The 24,028-nt window shown below is 39.3% G+C and overlaps 1 protein-coding gene across 15 annotated transcripts in view; it reads right to left on the reverse strand.

The window, feature by feature from the left end:
• scrib (scribble planar cell polarity protein) overlaps positions 1-24,028 on the reverse strand; it is a 93,642-nt gene that overhangs the window by 52,914 nt on the left and 16,700 nt on the right. For all 15 annotated transcript variants that reach the window (XM_036596924.1, XM_036596911.1, XM_036596914.1 and 12 more), the window contains exon 2: positions 1,098-1,215. In XM_036596924.1, the coding sequence (XP_036452817.1) occupies positions 1,098-1,215 (118 nt within the window). The remainder of the gene's footprint in view (positions 1-1,097; positions 1,216-24,028) is intronic.

Below are 24,028 nucleotides of genomic sequence, written 5' to 3' on the forward strand. Positions count from 1 at the left end.
TCATCATCATCATCATCAGTACATTTGGTAGTGTTGTTTCTAACCAGAAACACTCAACTGACAATATCTGCAAAGGCCAACATAAGTAGGGCTGTGTATCATTTTACAGACTCCTCTACAGTACTTTAGTCAGGACCTTCCTTTTACTTACAACTGAAACCAGAAATTAGTGAAGTGCTGAAAGTGTGTATGTACAGCTTTTACTGTAAAGCTGCTTTGAGTCAGCACTAACTGTAAAAAGCGCTATACAAATAAATGTTGTTGTTGATGTCGTTGTATGTACAGACCACAACATACTGCAGAGTCACCAAAAAGCACTGATGTTAATAACATGCACATGAAATGTAATTTAGGCAGCCAATTAGCAGTCCAGTTTTTGGAACAAGCTTACTTATTGGCTTAATGACTGACTGTTCAGGTATATAAATTTGTTACTGAATGATAAGATGTTTTTCTGTGCTTGGTAAGACCTTGGTAATACCACAAAAGTATTGAATTCGATACTTAGTCCTAAAAATGACAATTTGAGATAATGTGATTAACCAGCTTACAACCCTAACCAGTTATCGCAGGGAATAGAAAAAACTGCGATCAACTGACTTTTTCTGTGTGGGAGTGGGTGTGTTCACAACATATCTTCTACTCTGGGCTGCGATAGGCACTAAGCAACAAAGACACACCAAGGGCAATTCCTATTCCCACCCTGAGCTCATTGAGCAGGAGAATATAATACTGCTGGTTCTAAATCCAGAGATTCTTACTGAATGTACTTAAGAAAGGGTGTGAATCTATGGCAGAAATAAAGCTTCAGACATAACATTTGATTCTTAGAGATATAATTAAGAAAATGATGAGTACAAAAACACTGTGCAGTATGTCATGTATGTGTGTACACACAGACTGCAGCTCACACATAAACAACTGATGCTTAGGAACTCTGAGTGTGTGATGCGTGTGAGTAAGTGGCATAAGGGTCTGTGGGTGCATGAATGAGAAGGTGTATTTTTGTGCATGCATGGGTGTGTGTGTGTGTGTGTGTGTGTGTGTGTGTGTGTGTGCGTGCATGGGTGTGTGTGTGTGTGTGTTTGTGTGTGTACCATTTCTGGAGATGTCCAGCTCCACCAGTTGCATGAAGTTGGCCACTTCAGGAGGCAGCCTCTGGATTTCATTGTCACTCAGGCCCAGCTTCCGCAGGTTCAGCAGTCTGAAGAAGGGCTGGAAAAAAACACCAATACAAACATAAGTTAATATACTATACTGTGGAAACAGCATATATTCATAGCAACATATACTGAACTAGAGCTGCAATGAAGCAATTAGAAAAATAATGGGAAAAAAAAATTATTGTCGGCACATCATTTTATACTAATATTACTAAAAAAAAGAGCTCTGTAAATGTTCATGTGATGCATGTTGGGCCAACAGATTGCAATACAGTAAAAAAAAAAAGGTTATGGGGGCCATGCAGCTTCCGTTGTTTTGTTGCACAATAAAGGAAGAAACCACTTGGGTTGCTGCACAGACAGAAGTTACCAAAAGGAGAGGAACTGCAGAGGGCACAACAGTTAAGAGTAGTCACTTAATAAAACAGTGACTCACAGGTTTACCAAGCATAAAAATAAATCAGTCCAACACTGCACTTGAACTTACGGTATTGTCAACAACTTCACAATTAATATCAAAATACAAGCATTATAATAAAATGACAAAAAACACCAGATGTACAACAGTTATTTTTGCTCAGTGTTTCCCTTAAATTTGTTTCAAAAATATATGGAAGATGATTAAATAAAGCTGAGAGAGGTAAGACCTACATTATAGGTATGATTTACTCAGAGCACAAGGAAGCAGAGGAGAGAACTTTCTGCACTTTTGATCTCATAAACCTCAGCCCGGGAGGCAGTACTCAGTGTTTGGGCACAAGCGTGAGAAAGAACTTGTGGCAGCAAACACCAATATGTTCATGAACACATAGTGTCACAATGTGTCACAGATCACACAGAGCACAGTAACATCATTGGTTTTTAACAGCATTACAACACGAAGCAGCTCTACAAAACACATAAACACAATACTAATGGCTAAGCGCTAATCACAGCAAGCTACAAACTGATAACCCACTACAGCCACGTCTATGAAAGGGAAACTAACAAGGATCACGCATGCTTTAACGACTGTCTGTAACAGACACTTACTTCATTCACACCCACAGCAGCACACAAACTAACAAATGAACTTTACTCTGTGCTTCTTTCCTTCAGAACTCACAAAGTACAAAAGGGACCAGAGTAAGATGTTTTCTTTTCTCTAAAAGAGATCAGAGTGAGACTGCAGACTGAGGCAGCAAAATCCTAATCATTAAATGCCGCAATCCCAGAAATGAAAGCAGTATCTCTTTTCAGTCATTACTGTTTCACCCATATTGCACATTAATGCATCATGTAAAGGTAAATTTTTAAATATCGATACAGTTATTACTGTATCAACACTTGTATCGGCATGAGCTTATTCATGATATAGTCCTACTTAAACTCACAAAAAAGTGACGCAGACATCATCCTTATAACATCATTACATAATGACATAAGGGTGATGGCAAACCAGATATTTCATTGTTCCATCAAGAGTTAAACTTTGCTGTGTAATAAATGTTGACACAGGCATCATAGAAGTCCACATACAGTTCATATACAGCAACACCAACCTTCGAAAAAGCACAGCCTTAGAAACATTAACCTGTATTCAAAACACTTAAGGATACAATAGCGGCCAACACCATTATCCTGTGCACAGACAGGAACGGCACTGTTACTGAAACAATTCTGGCTACCACTATGGCAACATTTACACGGTTGTATGTACCTTCACTGATTACAACATAAACACAGCAAATGTCATTCAAATATTCTGACTATCATGCTTTAATATAAAACAGGCTGAATGCAGAGGAGCAGAACCCCAAGAACTAAGCACCAAACCCTTGATGTATGTTTAAATGATTCAGCTCAGACCAGCATAATGTCTCCATACCACAGATTCTTCAGGGATACAACTACACAGAACTGTTCAACACTCAAGATGTTTCCACAAGCATCACCCAAAGGACCAGAAGAGCTGCAAAAAAGGCTGCAATGAGAAAATGAATGTGACTGTGCATGTATGTGTGCGAGTTTGTGCAAGGGTGTGTGGGCGCCAAACTATATCAAGAGCCTGCTTGTTGGACGGCCACATTCAGAACATTCCAGCTGCTGCGGCTCTTTACGCTCCCTCTCCGCTCAGCACACTGGCAAACGGACCAGCACTGAACCATGTGCCACCCAACAGAGAGTCTAGTGTGCACTGAACAGAGCCAGTCCAAAACCACATGTGTGCATCTGATACAGAAGAATTCGGTGTGATTCACATCTCCTGGTACACAATATCAAAACAACAAAATCAACTTAAAGCCTCACCATGAGGGAATGTCCAGGGATGAATGGTGCTCTTTGAGACAGAAAGATGGGAGGAGATAAGAAGGATGAACTTTGAGAAAGAGAGTCCTTAACCGATGGCAACATAAAACTTTAGGACACAACTGCAATGATTAGGTGATAGCCCTGGGCTGATAACTGATGTCAAACATCACAATAATTTAAGTAAGTTATGATATTAGCCTACCTTTGGGTAAATTATCATTCTTTCCTACTGGTGTTTTTTTGCCTTCATTTAACAATTCATCTTAATCTATGGTTAGTTAAAAACACAACAGAAAAGACTGCACCTAATTGTAAGTTATTCTAACAGAACATCACCCACTAATTATCTACACAAACATACTGTGAACACCACCTACAAAAATTCTAACATAGGTTTTCAGTCTGCTGAACTATGCTGAGAAATACAGAAATGAAACAAAAACTCCAGAATATGAGATGTAGTCTCTGGTGGAAGGGTGCCAGATTGTTTTATCTGCCAGTCGGTTAATTTGACAGACCCTCTCCTGTACAGACCAGACCCTGATCTGGATCATGTATCCTGAGATATGCTTGGAAATTATCTGTTTTCTGAGTGTTTGTGATGGGCTCCTAAGGCACAAGGAAAGCCCTGGGACTGTAAATTCTGCACCTGATTAGGACATTACAGAGGGCAGCAGCTGCATGTGTTGTCTCTGTCGTAGTGGCAGGTGAAGCGTATCGAATGTCGCAACGAAATACGAAGCCCGGGTAACCAGGACCTGCCCAGATGGGAGATGCACACACACACACACACACACACCACAATAACATGAACACACGCTGTGAACGCCCGGTGTGGTCTGTGGGCAGATTCTTTAATCAAGATTCACAAACCAAACAGGAAGAAAACATATAAATTAATTAATTTTAAAAAGAGACTTCCTTGTGTACTGCACAGTAAACAGAAGCTTCTGCATTAGCTTGCATTTTGGGTGTTGCACCTTTAGGTTTTGGATGTGCTCTGGCTTTGCTTGGCCACTAGTGGATGTACACTGTCTGCCCTCAGATTGGGAGACGGTGAGGTCTATTAGGGGAGGAAGCCGTCCAGTGAAGGGCTGATTATATAGACACACAATGAGTTCCATTCACTGCTGCAGCCAAACAAGCTGGAGACCATGCACTGTTCTTTTTACACACACAGACACACTCTTGCTTCATATCACTCTATTCTCTTCCTTCTGTCTGAGTTAGTAACTTAGATTCAACTGGAAATGCAGATCAGGTGACTATTACAGAATGCCAAGTCATTTACTATCCATTCCGACCTAACCTAATTATTTACCTTCAGCAGCCAGGTTCAGCAGGCTTAGCCAGTGCCAGCTCTGATTGAGCTCATTCTACTGTTAACCACTGCTTTTCTGCTACAGACACTCATTTATCAAAAACCACATTCACTCAAAACATTGTGTTCTATTTGGATTTACATTAGAGAGAAGATAACATTTATTTCAGTAGTGATATAAATGCAGTAAAATGAATAAAATGCAGATTTTAGCATAGTAGCCCAGTGTCACCTAAACGTTCTGCTCTTCAGTACAATCTATACTTCATTACATATCAATCAAATCTAAACAACTGTCTATAAATGTTTATTAAGCTATTATCTGCTGATACAGAATTGATTCCAATATCATCACACATCCTTGATTCTAACTTAAAAAGGAACATTTATTTATTGCACGTAGCAACACACAATTACAGGTGACAAATACAAAAAGAAAATCGTGACATTGTTACGTTTTTCTTTTTTTAATTGCTAACAAACTTAGAAAACTTGTTTCTAAAGTTGTAATGATAAAACCTGGCAACATATAACGCAACACAGCTCTAAAGGCCAAATCAAAAGCCTGAATTAAAAAAAAAAAACAAAAACATGTTTACGGATTTAAAAGCAAATTTTGAGCGTGTGAATGCTAGTTTAGCAGCATGTTCATACCGTCCTTTTTATCCACCTTAACCGTTGCAAAAAATTTGCCGGCTGCAACATTAAGGAAACTTATTTTAGCAAAGTGTGTGTGTGTGTGTGTGTGTGTGTGTGTACACAAACACACAGGGCCTCTCTATGCAAGCAGTACTTGCGCTCTACCCTGTGTGGTTGTTCAAGGTCATGTCCAGTGACTGAGTTCAGAACAGCAAGCTGTGCAGGTCCTGCATTTACAGCACTGGGCTGTGCTCTGTGTGCCACAAGGGAGCACTACATCAGCCCTAACTCTACTGAACACCTGAAGGTCCGTTAAATTTACTCAGAAAGGTTAAAATATTTATCATATTAATTCACTTTATGACAAAAGAAGGGCAACAGCAGGAAAGTGAGAGATTAAAAGAGAGAGCATAAGCAGGAAATAAGCAGTAAAGCCCTGAGGGTGAGCACAGAGGAATGAGGTGCAAAATCAGCAAGACCTACAAACAGGGTGTCATGACTAATAGACACGCTTTTTCTGCTTTCTACTTAATGGCTATCAGATGGCCAGTGTGGCGAACGAAAACAGTTTGTGTGTATGGATGTTCCATATGAAAGAGGCTGAAGGGGTTAAATTAGGTTGAAGCCCCCCGGTTAACAGAGGCTGCAGTGTCCTGGTCAAGTGACTTTACTTACTGCATGGCGTCTCTCCAATCAGACTATTACAGAGCCATGTTATCCTTCAACAGGCACACATTATCTCTTTCTCTTGCTCTCTCCAAGCACTGAAAACATCCAGATGACTTCAGGAAGTCTAATGATGCACCACAAGGAATAACAGAGAACAATATCTGGAAAATAAAACTAGAGAGACCAGATGTTGAACATGACTGATTTGATCTCCATATTTATGTTTAAAAGTAAAAAAAAAAAAAGATGTTGAAATATCATCAGAAGTTGACATGTAAATAATGATTATTTACCTTCTAAGGATGATGCATTTGACGTGTTGCGAATAAACTTAAGCAACTCAAATACTTTAAAATTCTATGGTAAACAACGTAAGTGGAGCTTTCTGAGAAAATGTTACATCTCAGAAAAATCCCAGGACCAATCTATATATCTGCAGGGCAACAACATGTCCTAACAGCAAGTAAGCACCGAAATGTAATATCACATTACATTGCAAAGCCTGCAGGATGTCAAGTGTGCAAGACAAGACAAACCACAGACCTATTAGAAAAATAGCTGCTTTACTGATGAAGCTGTCCATCTGGTAATTTGGGACACTGATTTAATATTAATGTTTTAAACAGGTGTATAATAGGTTATGTTTTATCTCAACATTCAACATTAATATCCAAAATAATACTGTTAAAATAGCACTATACCACCTTACTGTTGGAAATCTCAGTTATATCTGCAAAGTTTACTTGGCTAACATCGCTTCACATTGCACTCAGCCGCTTGCAGCTGGTGTAGACAGCTTCACTGATTATAATGGCAGCGTTCTGGTTTTGTAACTCATTCATGTCACCTGCTGTTAGGAAAGGTAAATTGTATTTTCTGTCCATTAGAGCAATGTATACATACGGAAGTTTAATGGCCATTTTTCTACTCTTTTTTGTCATCACTTGGTAGCCAATCAAACAATTAAATGCATCATCAAGCAGCAGATACAATCAAAGCCAGGATTTTGCTTTACGCACCCTCCCACACCACTTTTCAAAATGTGACTGCCAACTAGCGATGTGCATGGGTACTCGAGTACTCAGTTAACTGAACACTGAAATGACTATTTGGATATTTGTTATGTTTCATTTCAGAAAGACAGAGAAAATCTACAGATCAACACTACAGTGAAACGGCAGTTGCATGTTTTAACAGGACTGTAAAATGTGGACAGTTTACTCGTTTTTGGGAGAAAGCATATTCACTCTGCTACACCGAAACACGAGTGCCTGAATGTGAGAACGTTGCAAAGGATACGCGGTTAAGGACATGAATGTGAAGGCAGATGACAGCTTTAGCACAAACTAGAGTAACTACTGGCTGATGTTAGCTAAGGGCAGAAATCATGTGTTCCTTTTGCTGTTATTGAAAATGTATTTCTCTCACAAACTAACATGCTGGCACACAGTCGGCTAATGAGAAAACACCACTGAACCAAGAAACGTCCTCATCAGCATCCAGCATTGCACCCATTAGCTGCAGTTTTAAGCTTATTAGCTCATCAGAATCACCCTCTACTCCTCATCCAACACGACTATTTCTTAACTCATCGCAATATTATGTTTTCTCAACATTGCCCATCCCTATCTGAAAAACTTCAAAACATCTGAGTTTCTTCAACACAGTTGAAAAATTACAAATATTTTTGAGGGCAGCCATGAGGAGCCTGGAGACACTTGAGAAATGCCAGCAGTGTGATTTGGCTCCGCACATCTATAGCAATACACATCACCAGTATGCCTAAAATAAAAACACTGACAGAGCTGAGATGGTCACAAACCTGCAGACTTTGTGATTTCTATAGGTTCATAATGCAGTTTACTGCTTTATTCATTACTTTATTCATTCAAACTGTTCTGTTCTGTATGCTTCTGTTGTTTTTTCAGTAAAAATGTGAAAAAGTTTTGTATTTTTTGACTTTGCATACTGTTTTTATCTTGTACATGTTTAATATCTGTGTCCAATTAAATATTGTGTTGTTTTTTGGTAGCACTGAGCTTGTGCTGAATCAGATGATATAAAACAGTTGTAGACTGTATTGTATTGTATAGCCATTACAAGGCTTAATCCTCAGAAGGTTTTCACCCAGAATTTTTATATCGTTACCTCCCTAGGGCTGAAACTCAGAGTTAATGAGTGAGCAAACTTGTGTCCATTATGTTCACTCTATACAGGACTATAATCAGATGTGCTTCCTCATCGATCGCGCTGGTAATTGCAAATGGGTCACGCGCTGGATTAAATGGACTGCAAAAGTCCAATTCACAACTCAGCAAGTTCTGCCGACTCACATTCCCCTGCATCACTAAAAGAGAGAGAGAAGCAATGGGGGAAGGGCAGAGACAACAAATGCTTTTGTTAATATTTTGGGGAGGAGTTTAAGTATCTTGGCCTTCAGAGAAGACACTTTTTAAATGCAAGTCAGTCATTCTATTCTAGTGAATGCTCCTGCTAACTATTGTATTACTCCGCAACCTATTCCAGGTGGAGATTGCTTCGTTACAGGATGTCATTACGGAACAAACTATAGCTGCAATCGAGACACGACCAGAGTAACCAGAGTAAGGGCACATACACACACTATGAATGCAAAAAATATGCCCTGGGGAAAAACAACTCTCATCATTCATAGAACCAATCATGCAGAGGAGTTTATTACCCCTTAAATTAGCCAGATCAATCTTTAAATGCTCTGACAGTACTGCAACTGAATACGGCCGTGAGAAGGTTAACTGACAAGAAAAAAACAGGAGCACCTTCACCTGTGTTGAACCTAGATAAAGTTCCATCAGACCAAAAGTAGAAACTTTCAGACAGAGTTTAAGAAAGAGGTGTAGCACCTTTAGCACAGGCTATAACAAGACATGATCGATTTATTATGATACAAAACCTATCCTGAAACCTGACACTGAGGGTGTGTTAATGTGGGAGGAAGTGCTTTACTTTCCTTTGCAGCAGCAGGGATTACACTGAAACGTTCTTCATATGAATGAAGCCCCCCCCCCTCTCTCCCGACTCCCCACTTCTCTCTGTCTCGCTCCCTTCTTCTTGGCAGGAGGACAAAGCCTCTGCTGTCAATCACAGAGGAGCCCACTAGGGCCCTCCCACCTGCAGGACCAACAGAGAGTGAACTTCCCTATTGTCCACTGAGAGAAGAGAAAGAGGGGGAGAGCAGGCAAAGGAGAAGATAAAGCAATGACAAAAACAGAGGGTACAAAAGGGGGAAAAGATGAGAAATGAGGTCAGGAAGAAAAATGGTGGGGGAAAGCAACGGGGGAATAAGGAACAGAGAGGGCAAGTAAAAGAGAAAAGAGGGAGAACAAAAAAGGAGAGATGGAGAGAGAAGACAGGAGAGAGAAAGTGAGCAGAGAGAGGAGGACAGGAATAAATAAAATAGAGAGATGGTGCAAAGTCAGCAAGACCTGTAATGTGATGATCAACAAGAAGTGTTTTTTTGCACTTGATATGGTTCTTGTATAAAGCAAAAAGCTGAAAGTTAAAATTGTCTCTCTAGCACATACAACACCACTACAATAACCAAGCAAATATTGTTTGAAATGCAAGACATGCCCTGGCAAGGCAGCTAATTGCCAATACTGTCACACTTTAAAGGGTCCATATCACAGAAAACTGAATTTTATGCTTTTAAATAAAAGTTTGATTTGCACGTAAACATTAACATTTCAAAATATATACCTGGAAATAAAGCTGCAAAAACAACTTATTGGTTACAAATTATTGGTTTTGTGATATCATTAATTTTTTTTTTTACATATTTCTACCTATTCAGTTTATAATAGTTTAGATCCTCCCATTCATGTTGAGGCTACAGGGAGTGTTTTAGCCTGGACAGCTTTCTGAATGAGACGCAACACAGGGCAGCCAATGAGAACAAAAGGTCATTTACATAAACCAGTTTAAAAAAACACAGTAAGAAAAACCAGTCTCTCATTCTTTTAAAAAATAAATAAATAAAAATAAAAAAAGAGGGAAATTGTCATGTCAAAATGAATTACGACTGTGTTTGGTGCATAAACCCACATAAAATAAAACACAAGAAGAGTGTACGATATGGGCCCTTTGAGATGATGCGATTGTTGCAGATACGGCTGATCAATCAAGAGCGACAATTACTTTATTGCAAAACATCTTCCTGTCTATGTGATTGTTTCTTCACACTAATAGTACAAATGTCAGCCAAAAGTTTGCCAAAACCTACTTTACACCACTATTCATCCAATAAATGAACCGTTTACTTGTTCATTAATTAATCATTTATTTTTCTAAGGACGGAACTGGAAAAGCCAGTGTCACAGCTTCGGCTTATAAAGGCCTATTGTACAGCAGTAACCACGTTCATGTGTTTTTAGTGTCAACTACTGCATTTTGGGAAGGTGCGCATTATATCAGTGCTTCAAATATAAAAGTTTTTATACATATAAATGAAAGAGATACTGCTCAAGACTCAATGAATATACACTTTCAGTCTTTAGAAAGCAGCTTTCTATTCAATGCAAGAGTTCAGAAATATCATCAGAAGTCCAAACCTCTTCACGCACTTCTAAAATTGTTTACAAACAGAAAACGCTGCTTTTTCCCCCTTCATGGACTTGCAGTACTTTTAAGGTAAAGACGAGAAGTGAACATAGGGTCAGATCCAGCACTAAGTTAAGTGTATTGATGTCTGATACTGATGGCGGTTCTCAGTTAGGATCCACCAATGACAAATATTTACTTTTAGAAGTAGCTCGGGTGAACTAGGAAAAGCATACACAAAAGCAAGAAAATAATTAAGAGCTCAACAAGGAGAGAGAAAGGAACATCATATGTAGATTCAGATGGGTAAAATGAAAATGATAAAGAAGGTATAGCAATAAGAAAGGTAGAAGTGGTAATAAGAAATGCATAAAGTGCCTACATGGGGAGGTCAAATTAAGCAGTGCCCCATATTACAATGTCATGCTTGATTCCACTGAGTGGCAGAAGCGGACCTTCTTGCGGTGGCACCATGCCGAGCAGTTTGCCTCATGTAATCATGGCTGTCTCTTTGAAAGCCATCACACTCCTTTGATCTTTTAGGTTATAAACTATGGGAGCTGAATCACCAAAGCTCTGATGACAACAAAGTGAAAAACAGGGAAATGGACAGAGATCGACTGAGAAATAAAATAATGACTATACCTCCAAACAAACAGGAAGTGAGAAGTCATGCGCTATTAAAGAAGAAAAGGGCAATTAGGGTGCAACCAACATGACTGGATTTGTTTTGTGAAGCAAATTTCAGATTCTGGAAGAAATGGAGAGATACGTAAGAGCTATTTTTAAAAAGTCATTTGATTATCACTTTAAAGCAGCAGTAGACATTACACTGACGTCATTAAACAGCTGCCACTGGTTATTTCTTAATCAGGTTTTCAAGTTAGCTCATCAGAGTAAACAACAAAAACACATAAAAGAATTATTATTACAAAATGGTACAAGCTCTGGGACCACACAGACAAGAGAGATCAAGCAGCAAGAACTTTAATTTGAGCACTGTTCCAGCACGGTGTTCTGACATTAGATAATGATGACATGCTGAACCCTGACTACTGTTGTTACAATACATTTATTTCCTTCACATAGTCTTTTATTTTTTCATCTTGCATTGTATGGCTAATATAGTAAACCCAGTACAACAAAAGGTAGAGTGATGCTGTCTTCATTCTTCAGTAAAGCTAAAGTTATTGGAGACCTTTTAGATTTGAAACCAGCCACTAAGCAAGTCTTAGCCTGTGTGCACAACGTTGGCGACGAAAGCAACAAGGCAGCCGGAAGTCATTTATTTTGAATGAGCACTAGCGACGCTCAGCAGCCGGCAACACGAAAAGTGCCTAATTTTGTAATGATGACCACGACAATGAAACTTGAGTGAAGTGATAAATGTGAACTGAGCTTACGTTATAGGCCAAGTTAGCAGTTTTGTTTAATGGATAACAAAATGCATGTAAAATATAGTTCCTGAGACAGATGCTGGTCTGTGTGTTAACAATGTGAGCAAAAACAGTACTACCAAGCATTTCTGTTCTGCTGGAGTATTTGTTGTAAAAAAATTGCTAAAAAGTATTCATAAAATGTAAAAATGTTGATATCGACGTTTAAATATTTTTGTCTCATCCAATGTTAGTTAAGAAATATAGTCTACTATATACAGTGCAGGGTGATACTGGCTAGCATGCTTTTAAAAATGTAGTCTATTTTTAGCGCCTGCGGCGTTTACGCGGTTTAAGGGCCCAGACACTAAAATGTCGACGAAGAACTAGCGCCAACTAAGGTGACCATCCGTCAGCTCACTGTCGCCTCCCGCGAAGACTACAGCCAACAGCCAACACAAACATACATGCGCCTGCATAAAATGGAATCACTCTCTATAGCAGGAGCTGGCAGCAGTCTGTAAAACTGCAACATAGAAAGAAAAGAATATATTGTTTAAATGTCTTACAAGCTTCAAATGTACTTGTTTAAACTAAGCCTAGTCTTTAAAAGTAAAGCACCATTAACATGGCACTGGGTGGGTAAAAAGGTTACTTAAAAGTGAATGTACATTAAACAGTGAAATAAACATTCATGGTTGGTGCATGCTCATAATTAAGACAAAAAGTTTTTAAAAAGTTTCATTTCTCTTCTTGTACACTAATTTACAGCTCTCCCTCATGGCTGAACACCAACAGTGATTCAACATGCTCAATCAGCCTCGACTGGCCATAACCAGTGACAAGCTCACCTAAGCCAATGGTGCCAAACTACAGGCAATGGTCGGCTACCAACGCTCACCAACAGTCGGATGGCATCTGATGGCCAATCAGCCTGGTGCACAGGCCCTGACAAAAATGAAATAATCCTCCCATTAAACATGGTTTGATGACCATAAAGGGAGTCTATGACTTACAAAATTCTCTCTCCGATTTGATACGATACAGTGACGTCGCAATTTTTCGATACTGAAAAAATTAGGAGTGACTGACACTGTGCAAGGCATCAATATGGTAATGTTTCCAATTTCAGTTTATTAAGTATTTAACAATATAAAAATAAGATCAATCTAAGATTCTAGCCACAAACTAATTTTATTCAAATCACAATACAACGATACCCCACAAAGTGATTTGATACGATGGGTTGTACTGTTGCATCCATAATGATCATGTAAACACACAATTGGAAAAACTGCAGATGTTTACTGTACAATAACTAATGCCACAGTACACCATCACATTCCTATCAGCAGTTACCCTGCTTACTTAAATCTTACTAGAAGCTCCTTTAACTACGACTTCATTCTACAAGTGGAGCGCTCTGTGACGTGGCACCTCGCGTGGGACTCCAGCTGAGTCAAAGTGTGTGAAGGTAGAGCTGACACTATAAAAAGGCAGCAGATCTAGACTTGAGGATTAAGAGTGCTCACAACACTCCTTTTAAGTGGCCTTCGAAAGAGCTGCTTTTAAAAATAGAGTAATCCAGCATTTGGTGACGGAGTTAGTCAGGCTGACTCGCAACATGTCTCAATGATATCAGTGAGACCGTGTACGAGAGGAGTGGTTTGGAACTCAAAGAGCAGATTAGCCAAAACAGGTGATTGTGACATGCTAACACAAGCATGCAGACACACACACACACATGCCCACCTACAATCATACTCTCACTCTTACATACACAGAGGCCTCAAATTCAGGTCTTCCTTGCCTAGAAACAAAGATCTGCACCAAACTCTATATATGTTCACCAACATAAAATAAAGGAAGCACAAAAAAGGGAAGCAATTCCAGCAAAGGGCTCAGTGAGGAGTGGTATACTGACGTTCACTGATTTGCATTCCAAACCAGAACCAAATGAGACTTCAAGCCATTGTAGAGTCATTGCAGAGTCAAGTCAAGAGCCTACATTCAAAAATCTCTCAGTCTCATTAGTGCAGAGGGACAAACAAGGTAAACCTTAAACCTGTCTACTTGAAAAGCATTCACTGAACTGCTAAACTGAGTTTGAATTCCAGATGTTCTTAGTTAAGACTGCTGCTACAAGCACAAGAAGACCATGGGCCTCAAAGAAGCAAGAACCATTTCAGATTGTGTGCGAGCCAAAATGTCACTTATGGATGCTGCTACTTTAAGACGTTAAATTCAAACTACGGAAAAGCAGATAAGCTGAGGTTAGTGCAAGTTGTAATGTTAGCCAGGTCCCTCCGGAGCACCATCTCTTTGATATATTTCAGAAAACAATGGCTGTATTTGTCTCTAATCTGTCTACCTCTTCCTCCCTTCTTAGAGCCAACGCATGACTCAGTCACACTGTTGATAAAAAGTCGCAGACATTCCAATTTTTCTTTCCTGGATGGTCAAGTTCCATTTCGCATTAGTCTGTTTTGAGGCTCTGGCTCTTGGGCACAACGCCAGAGGAAGCATCTCCAGAAGCAGGTCTCCTGTCACACACACATTCATAGTGAGCAGCCTTTAAGAGCAAGAGCATATGTGCACCTCAATACATCAAATCTAGCCACTTCGTTTTTGATATTTAGCTAGGGATGTACAATGATACAGAAATCCTATCTGTATCTGCAGATACTTGCTTTAAAAAACACCAGCAGACAGATGTTTAGATTTGACCGATATTTCAAACATCTTCACTGCATTCCAACAGAACAGAAACTTTAGTTGATGCTGGTCTACAGCACCAAAACATCTGCATTTTATTCATTTTGCTGCATTTTTATACCTCCAGAAATGTATGTATATATTTCTGATTAAAGCTAATCCAGATGACTTAGTCCCAATTTCTACATTTTCTAAATGTTTATGTATCGGTGTCAGCAGATATGTGCATGAAATATCAGATACCGGCATCAGTCCACAATCCTCTTAGCAGTCCATCCCTACATTTAGCAAAACCTTTGCAAGCCTTGGACATAAAGCAATCCTGGTTTTAGCAAGCAAGCAAGCAAGTTTAGAAAACTCAATAGATAGCCATCAATTTCAAGAGAATTTCTGATGAGATTGTTGTCATATACTGTAATCAGAAGGATAAAAGCAGCAGCAGTCTGTACTCATTCTTCACTCGGCAGGCAGAAAAGAACAAAGACGCATTGTATGCGTTTGTGTGTGTAGGCCTGTCTAAAAATCACATGGCTGGCCTTTGCTTGTGCTCCCAACTTCTCACCATGCAAAGCTGGAAGCTACCAGATTTAAGGCATCCCAGACTTCCCTCGTGATTCTAAATGTTTTATGGTAAATATGCATATTGGACATGAAAAAAGTGGTATCACCTGGAAAGTTGCTATTTAAATGTTCTCCACAAAAGTTATTTAGCAGGGTAAAGTCACCCTGAATTCATCTCAGACGAGACACATCAGCGTCATGTAAGCGCAGCATAAGTAATATATGGTACGTATTTATACTCGTTGGATACTCAAATTCATTATAGGATTTATTTATTTATTCAGGTATTCAAATAAGGCATCAAACAAGTTAATGTGAAACCTCCCATATTTTGTGATGTGGGATGTGAAGCACCTCACGGACCAAAGGTTAGGTCATGAAAAAGAAAATGACCACAGGGAAAAAGAGTTTTAATCTTAGCATCAGTGACACCTCAGGCCATTGTTTACTCATATAAATATACAATATTTTCACTTCACAGTTTGTTAAAACAGGATGAAATGGAAAATACTGTACAAACTATACTTGGGTGGTCATCAATATACTTTAGAGAGGCACCAAAGTATAGCCTATTTGTGGGAAACAGTGCAGCAGAACTGTTTATTAGAACATAATCACAAGTTTTGTTTCACATAAAAGTAGCCTACATGCCGCTTTAGCACAGTGCAGGAGCTTCTCTGCAACTACTAAGCCACTAAAATCATCACATTTTAGTAAAATATGGCTTAAACTGGTTTAGAATGCTATAGAAAGCTGACGTGTGATTTCACTGGATTAGGGATGTGCCTTCCTAATAATTTTGATATTCAAGTATCCATAAGACTTCATGAATAGACACCGGATTAACTGCATGGAAGGAAGAACAATGGCGGAAAAAAAAATAAAAAAATAAAATAAAATAAATAAAATCAGAGTCACACAGTTCGCTGGTGAGGACTCACTGTCTACAACATAAGGTCTGTTTTGCTCAGTCGATGATGTGTCAACATGTTATTTATAGAAGAAATATATTTTCAATGTTTCTGAACCTAACTAATATCAGCTAGTGTGGCTGGTCTAATTATTGATACAACCACACTATCTCTGCTTTCTCAATCATAATCTAAACAATGGGTCCATTGCAAAGCACTCACGTTCAGAGAACCAAAGTACAACATTATATACTTACTCGCTAATATGAGCAAAATAGTCACGGAATTGTTAGCCTGTATATATTCTCTGTCCTTCTGCCATTAAAAGAAATGAATACCCAAGAAGTGATTTCAGTATTCAAATCCTGACACCTTGAACGATTAACTGAGTACCTGTGCACATCCCTAAACTGAATCTGAATGTCGTTCACTTATGTGCCCAAGTGAAAAAACAAAACACAGTAGGTCAGTAGAGCTGGTGTGGAATGAAACACTGATTAAAATGAAAGTGTATCTGTTCCATCTGACAGATGATTAAAAACTGCCTCGGAAAAGTATTTGTTGGCCTTTATCCAACTAACCTTTATTAAGGAAACCTAGAAACTGCGCTTCTTGGGCCACATCCTGACGTTACATTCAACCTTCACTCCAAGCTACTAGATACGGATGGCTCTCACTGTCCTGACAGATCCTGGCCGTTTCCAGTTGTGTCCTGGAGGAGATCTAGCAGCCACGCCTATCAAATGAAAATCATATGCAAACTAATGCCCAAGTAACAAAAAAAAGAAAATCACTAAATCAAGCAGCCTCTATTGATAAGCTCAAAACAGAACTGTTGCCATACAAGACCGAGGAAGGCCTCTTACTAGTTAAAAATACACACTGTTAAACACCGTAAAATGTCATAATTCTACACTGTAGCACCCAGATAATTCAGGGCCAGCTCTAGTAAAATCCCAGTAAAATCCCAGTTAATTTCAGCCTCCAGACATGAACATCTGTCAAAAACAGTGCTGTTAAAGCTGGATTAACTAGCAGTATTTTCTTACAGAAGAGCAATGAAAAAGCAGAAGTTGGGTCATGTTGGGTTCACAGGAGATCAAATGAACACACATACACAGAAAAATCTACCTCATGCGTCACTCAAAGAAATTCGACTAGGAGCACAGCATTCAGATAAACAAATAAAACAAGGTGTCACTGAGCCAAACAATGCGAATGAGCTCCTAGCCTACATTTCACCAGCTCTTACAAAACTCGAAATACACACATACAAATGAAACGCTCCAGCGCTGACAGCTACAAAAAGGGAACAAGGACAAAAGCAAATTACCCTTGAGCCTCATGTAGCGACCATCAGATAAGCAGCAAGGTCATCAAAGGGTCAACAGCACAGGGAGAGTCACTTGGACAAAACTCAAAACACGTCAGTTTCAGTGGAACTGTATCTCACCTAAAGTCAATAAACAGATACAAACTTTAAGAGTAGTCGATCATGGTAATGCTGAATCTGAAAGAGAGCAGCGTGCTGAAATTCCACAAAACCTGTATAAATTCCTGAGGTGAGGTTTAAACATTAGAGGGGGAGGCAGCACCCTGTAGCAGTTGCACATTGTGAGAACGTGCTTCATCGCTGAGAGCAAAGTTCAGTTCAACCCCTGAACTGGAGGAATTTGAGGTGTTGGCCTGTTTAATCACATGCTATACTGACCATCACCTGGGGTAGATGGGTTGGTAAGAAAAGATGGGATGACAGACCGGATGGTAGATGGTACACATGCCTATTGGTCAAGTCATGCACTGAACTTCATCCTTCTAGACTGGTGATACTGTGTGAACAGCGGTGAGGCCTAAAGGCAAATCAGCTACGGTATAACTGAAGAAAATAAACAGCCCACATACCCCAATTCATTAGCACTGTGCAATATTAATATAGTTCAATATCAGATATTTTCCAAATAAATCACAGTATCAGACGGCCTTTAGTACATAAATTTAATGTATCTGACAACCCAGGCATAGCTTGTTTGGTTGCGCTGTTCAGCACTTCATAAAATTACATATAAGGCAGTGTAGTGTATTGCAAATGTTAAATGCACTATTTAGTTTTATGTACTTCAAATTATGCTTTCAAAATGATGTGAAGCAGCCAGAAAAGGAAAAACGCTGCAGTTTGTACGGATGCACCATTAAACTGGAATCATATCGTTATCGACAGATACATATATTATCAACAAATAAGTGTTTAAATTGGACCAATATTTTAAAAACAACATTTGATGATATAATTGATGAAACAGTGTTTGATCATTTCTTGTACTCTAGACTCTCAGTAGGAAATCAGGCAACGCCAAATTACTGCATTTTATTCAATTATCTGTATGTGTCCACAGAAATAAGTGGGTCTAGTCCCATTTCAAAAATGTTTGTGTCAGCATCAGTTTTGGCGTCGGCAGATACACACATCTCGACATTAGCACACAGTTCCCATTTAGATGCCTCCTTCGTAAATCTACAAATCTAATTGTGTGTGGCATCAATACAATATACTAGTATAGACTATACATCACATCAACATTACCAATGTTGACCAAGACAGTATTTCTCCTTCACAGAGCTTCAGAGTGACTGTATCCCTCGGCGACAAGCAAACTTAATCAGGGATAAGACCTTCGAGTATAAAGATCTGCTTAATTACACATACTAAGCAGAAATGGGACATATTTGGTTTCGTAAGACATTAAAGTCAAGTTTGATTAGCACAGCTGAGGCTTCTTTCGGGAGGCATGAATGAAGGCAAATGCCTAATCAGGTTTTTCTTTTTAGATGGGCAAAAAAACCTTAACCGACGCTCATAGAAACACTGTTTTGGCTAAATTGGGAACATAAGGTTGTGCAGTCAAGTACAAAACTGTAAGACGCTTCAACAATGAGGGCCGTGACCTCACAGCATGCAAAAATTACAAGCATGTCAAACATAACCAAAATACTGCCTTGGGTATGCTTGAGAGAGCGTGCATGTGTGTGGCCTCTGGAATTAAAGTGGAGAGGCCAGGGCAGGCTCCTGGAGATTCCACTCATGCCTGCGTTTCCTCAAGTCACAACCCCCTCGCCTTCCAACGAAAACACCATGCATGTGGGTGCACCCGCATATGCAATGCTTGTGAAAATGTTTTGTATTTGCATTGGGCCCAAAAACAATCTGCACATGCATTTCCATGCTAACTAGTATAAATAACCCAGAGAAGGCATACTGGTCATGTGTGGTCTCCACAGAGAATTCTTCATTATTTATTCTTTGTATTAACTCATTAAAAGTCCTATTTTCTGTCTACTGACCGCCAGTTAGTCTCTTTTAATTATAAAATCTTAAGGCTTATTATGATTTATGACAACTATCTAAATTACACAGAGTGAGGAACTAAAGCCTGGAACCCACCCACAATTTTCTAGCATTTAACGGGTTAAAGACATGCAGTGACACGTTGTGTGACGCAGAACGCAGAACAAAACAAATGTTCTGCTCACACGAAACATGTCTTTCCTCTTCTTACAGTAAAGCAGGAAGATCCCTTGGACTGCTCACACACAACCTGCTGAGTGTTTTAGAGCTTCAGGAGTCCGCCCTGTCCTCCAGAGGCTGAGAACATAACTCATTTGCTTCCATTACTATAAGCGAAGTTCTTATCATCATGGCTTGGTACGCCGTGTATTAACGTCAATACAATAATCTGAATATCACTAACATATTAACAAAAGGCAGCCTCAACACTTCCCTACACTTGCTGTCTTTTCTGTCTCGACTTTTTTTTTGGCTTGATGTTTTTGGATAACAGACTTGTTACTTGTTATGTGTCCAGCTAATGTTAATATGAAATTTGATGAAAACATAAAGGAGGATTTACTTTTACTTAAGAGGACTGAAAACATACCAAGTATTGAAAAATGGAAGTTGAAAAAGAAACTGGGGCTGATAAATGATCATGCATTCATTGTAAGGCGTGCTCAGCTATTCCTCCCAGGTAAGCTTCAGCACCACTAATGATTTTGTGAAGGGCAGCAAAAAAGCTGTCTGTGTATGGTGATTTTTTGCAAAGTTTATCTGCTATTGATTGCACCAAGTAGCTTGTGATTCACTACTCTGATATGGTAAAATGTTATTTTTTACATTTCTTGAAACGCTTCCATTAGGTTAGAAAATGCTGCAAAGTTTAGTCAGTGCCTCTTCTATCCTAACATGCAGTAATCAAGCTCAACCAGGAGTTTGATTAGGAAAATCTGGGACTGAATATCAAGACTGGCACCACTTGTTAAATTCATCAGCCATTCAATTTTGTGTCATGTGAGTAGACCATTCAGTTAACAATACTCAAAGAGGGCATCAGTGACAATCGTACAAGTTGGTCAATGATAAACCTATGAATTACCTGTCAAATCTGTCTGACAGAATGTAGTGCGGACGTCTCAACGATAGAACAGGGAAAAGGTAAATATGCTCAGCAGGCTGACCGTCTGAGAAGAAGAGAGATAAATATGTTTGTGGAAAAGTCTGCTGCGGACCGTGCTACAGTGTGATGGTGCGAGGCACTGGGCAGAGAGAGGCTCTCCAAAACAAAAACACCACATTCCTCAGCTCACTCTATTATTCTCACTTCCTGCCCGCCATGCCGCTCCCGGCACAGAGGAATCAACAAGACAAACACACACGTCAACAAAAGTCAGTGCTGCCCAGGCACCAGCACACATAACTGCTTTAGTAAACAAGGGACAATTTGGCTTCTCCTGGGTACAGCGCAGCGGAGGAGTGCTGGAAAGACTGAAGATGAACAGTCTACACAGAAGAAAAGAAACACAAAATAAACACAAACACACTCACTCATACAAAAGCATACACCGTTCTGAGCAGTACTGGTAAAATTCAACATCACAACCAGAGGTGCAAATTTTGGAAAAATTCTTTTGATCAACACCTGATCATTGCTACTCTGAGATTAACCGTTAACAGACAAACCTAAAATCATAGACGCGACACATGAAAACATCAAATTCAGTTTTACATAAAGAAGGACTTAGGCTTTATCGAATGAGGGGAAAAAAGCATAATGTAGTCTTCTTACTTACATTGATCACATTTACTTACTTTGTATGGTCTCACTGGGGCCACACTGGAGATCATATGCAGAGTTTAAACAGTCAACATTAAGCCAGTAGCTCACAGCATTTAAGCTTCATCATAAGACTAACTACACAGCGATGGTGCTCTAAACTACATTTAGGACGGTTTCATCACTGCTATTTAGGATGGTTTCATCTTAGTCAAAGATTCTGGCGACAAAAGTCAAGAGCTGACTTCAGAAATCCTGGAGTTGGGCATCACTTAGTAGGGCTGCCGGAACAAGTTACACTCTTCTCCTCTCATGTGTACAATCAAAAATGGTCGCCAAGTTCAAATATCCATTGGTTATCAGAAATTAGATTAACGTTTTAACTGAAAGAAATGGTCGAACATTTATGTATTTGTTGGTTAATCATTAGCATAATCAATCACATCACAGCATCACACAACATTTAACCTGGCATTATGCTTCTTAAAATTAGAAGCAGTCAGAAGAGTCAGAATTTTGGCTTCTAACACACAATCAGCAATTGGCCAGTTTATTGTTTTGAATATGGCCAATCCATGTTGTAACTTTAGAACATCAATACTGTTAGCCAGGTAAGTGAACTCGTGCTGTATTTGAAAGCTACGGCTACACTTATGCCAAAATGACACAGCATTATTACATGTAACTCGTATGACTAAACGTAATGTATAAAAAGACAGTTGTCGCTTTCTTTTTACATATTCATCGATTCATGTTTTTTAAACAGACAACAAATTTTTAGTTTATTAATTTAAACCACTTTTTGCCCATTAAACAGCAAATAAATATTGTTTTTTTTTTTTCATCAAATCAATCTGAAGTGCCTAGTAAAGTACACGCATTGCAAGCTTTAAAATTTACAATAAAAAAAGTATAGCATAAACAAATAAAAAAGAAAGTTAAAATAAAAAATTCAGGCAACAGGGACACTGCTACTTCATGGAGTAGAATGTAGCCATGGATTATTTTCAATACCACTAAAACCAACAGGGCTCCAACATCAATACCGTTAGAATCACCCACACAGCAGCATGCTCCTCCTCTCGTGTATTATGCTGGCATTTTATTAGCTAGTAAAGAAGCTGTAGTAAATTTATTGCGAGAGGTCTTTGGTAAGGAGCAGTAGAAAAGAATGTGACAATCAAAATAAACAAACTTTACAACCCATTTTCACAGAGAAAACAGCCAAAAGATACACAGGCGAAGAAAGAAACAGTTCTTTCTGCCTGGCCCCATGGGGCATGTATTACTGAGATCTCCTGTGACCGAGTGAGCTAATTACTTCACCCAGTTAACATAAAGCAAATAAAAACAAAAGTGGCTGTGAAACAAATTCTGCGGATTTTGGAGACACTCAATTAAACAGCAGATCATCTGTTTGTTGCACTGTGTAAACTGAATGTAATGCACCTAACTGAGCCGTTTCACTTCATCTGAAAGCTTCACCAACTGTATTAAGACCGGTTTGATATGGGTCAACCTGACACAGCCAGTTATTGACCAATCCACAGGTAAGTCACTCAACCAAACAAAGCACGACAATCATAAATTAAGACCTCAGAAAGCTCATTAAAACATAACAGTGGCAGGTCATTCCATGTCAGGTCCTGACACCATGACACCAGCACTGAACTTGGAGGCAATAAATACGAAGTCACAAAGTTGAGGTTCCGGGCACTGCAGTCGATTCAGGTTGTATTAAAGGCCAGAGGAATACAATGACATCTGAAATCTCTCGTACCACCCATAATGATTTTTTTCCTTATTGAGAAGAAGCAGGACACACACACACACACACACACACACACACACACACAACTGTCTTCACATCCTTCACATCTATGCCTCTCCCTAAAGGGAGGTTCTGTTAGTTACATAATAGACGACGATGTTTACAGGCTGAATTTCTAATGCATTTAATTACAAAGAAAAACAGACAACTTCCATCACAGCCTGTTTATGCGGCACATCAGACGTCCCAGTCAGGATGATGTGTGACCTTAACAGACGCTCGTCATTTATTTATGTGCCATTTCAAAACCGTGGCGTTCAGAGGAGTCTACTGGGTGACGGGTCTGGCGGCCTTCAAATACGCCAGTCAGAGTGACCAGTCAAACAGCACGACCTCCTGCGACATCAAAAGATATATGAAACAGCATAGCTAATCAATTTCCTGCATGCTGTTGGATGATTGTATTTCAAGTCCTTTTCAACTGTACTTTCTTCCTTAAAGAATCAATCATGTTCCACATTAGTGATGTTTATCCTAATTTTCTTCAGTTTCCTTATAAGCATAAAAACTACTGCACATGTACCTCAAGAATCTTTCAATTTCCAAATGGCTAGATAATGACAAGGGCTTTTTGCAGAATCTTCTCTACAGATATGAACAACATGACATGCCTGACAAAAAAAGGCAGAACATTAATAACAGGTCAGTATAACCCACTTATAGGAGTTACTGCCCTGTTAAGTGAAATACAGCCTAATAGCTCATCACACTTCAGGTGGTCCAAACAAAAACTGATCCCTAACTTAACAGAGGAGTTGGAAACACTGATGGTCTAGTTAGCAAGAGCAGCGCACTCTCTGCGTGGGCCTGACTTGCATCTCGTGACCATGGAAACATGAATCTGCGGGGAGATTTGCAATAGTACAG

This window comes from Colossoma macropomum, unplaced genomic scaffold, assembly GCF_904425465.1.
Source record: "Colossoma macropomum unplaced genomic scaffold, Colossoma_macropomum, whole genome shotgun sequence".
NCBI lineage: Eukaryota > Metazoa > Chordata > Actinopteri > Characiformes > Serrasalmidae > Colossoma > Colossoma macropomum.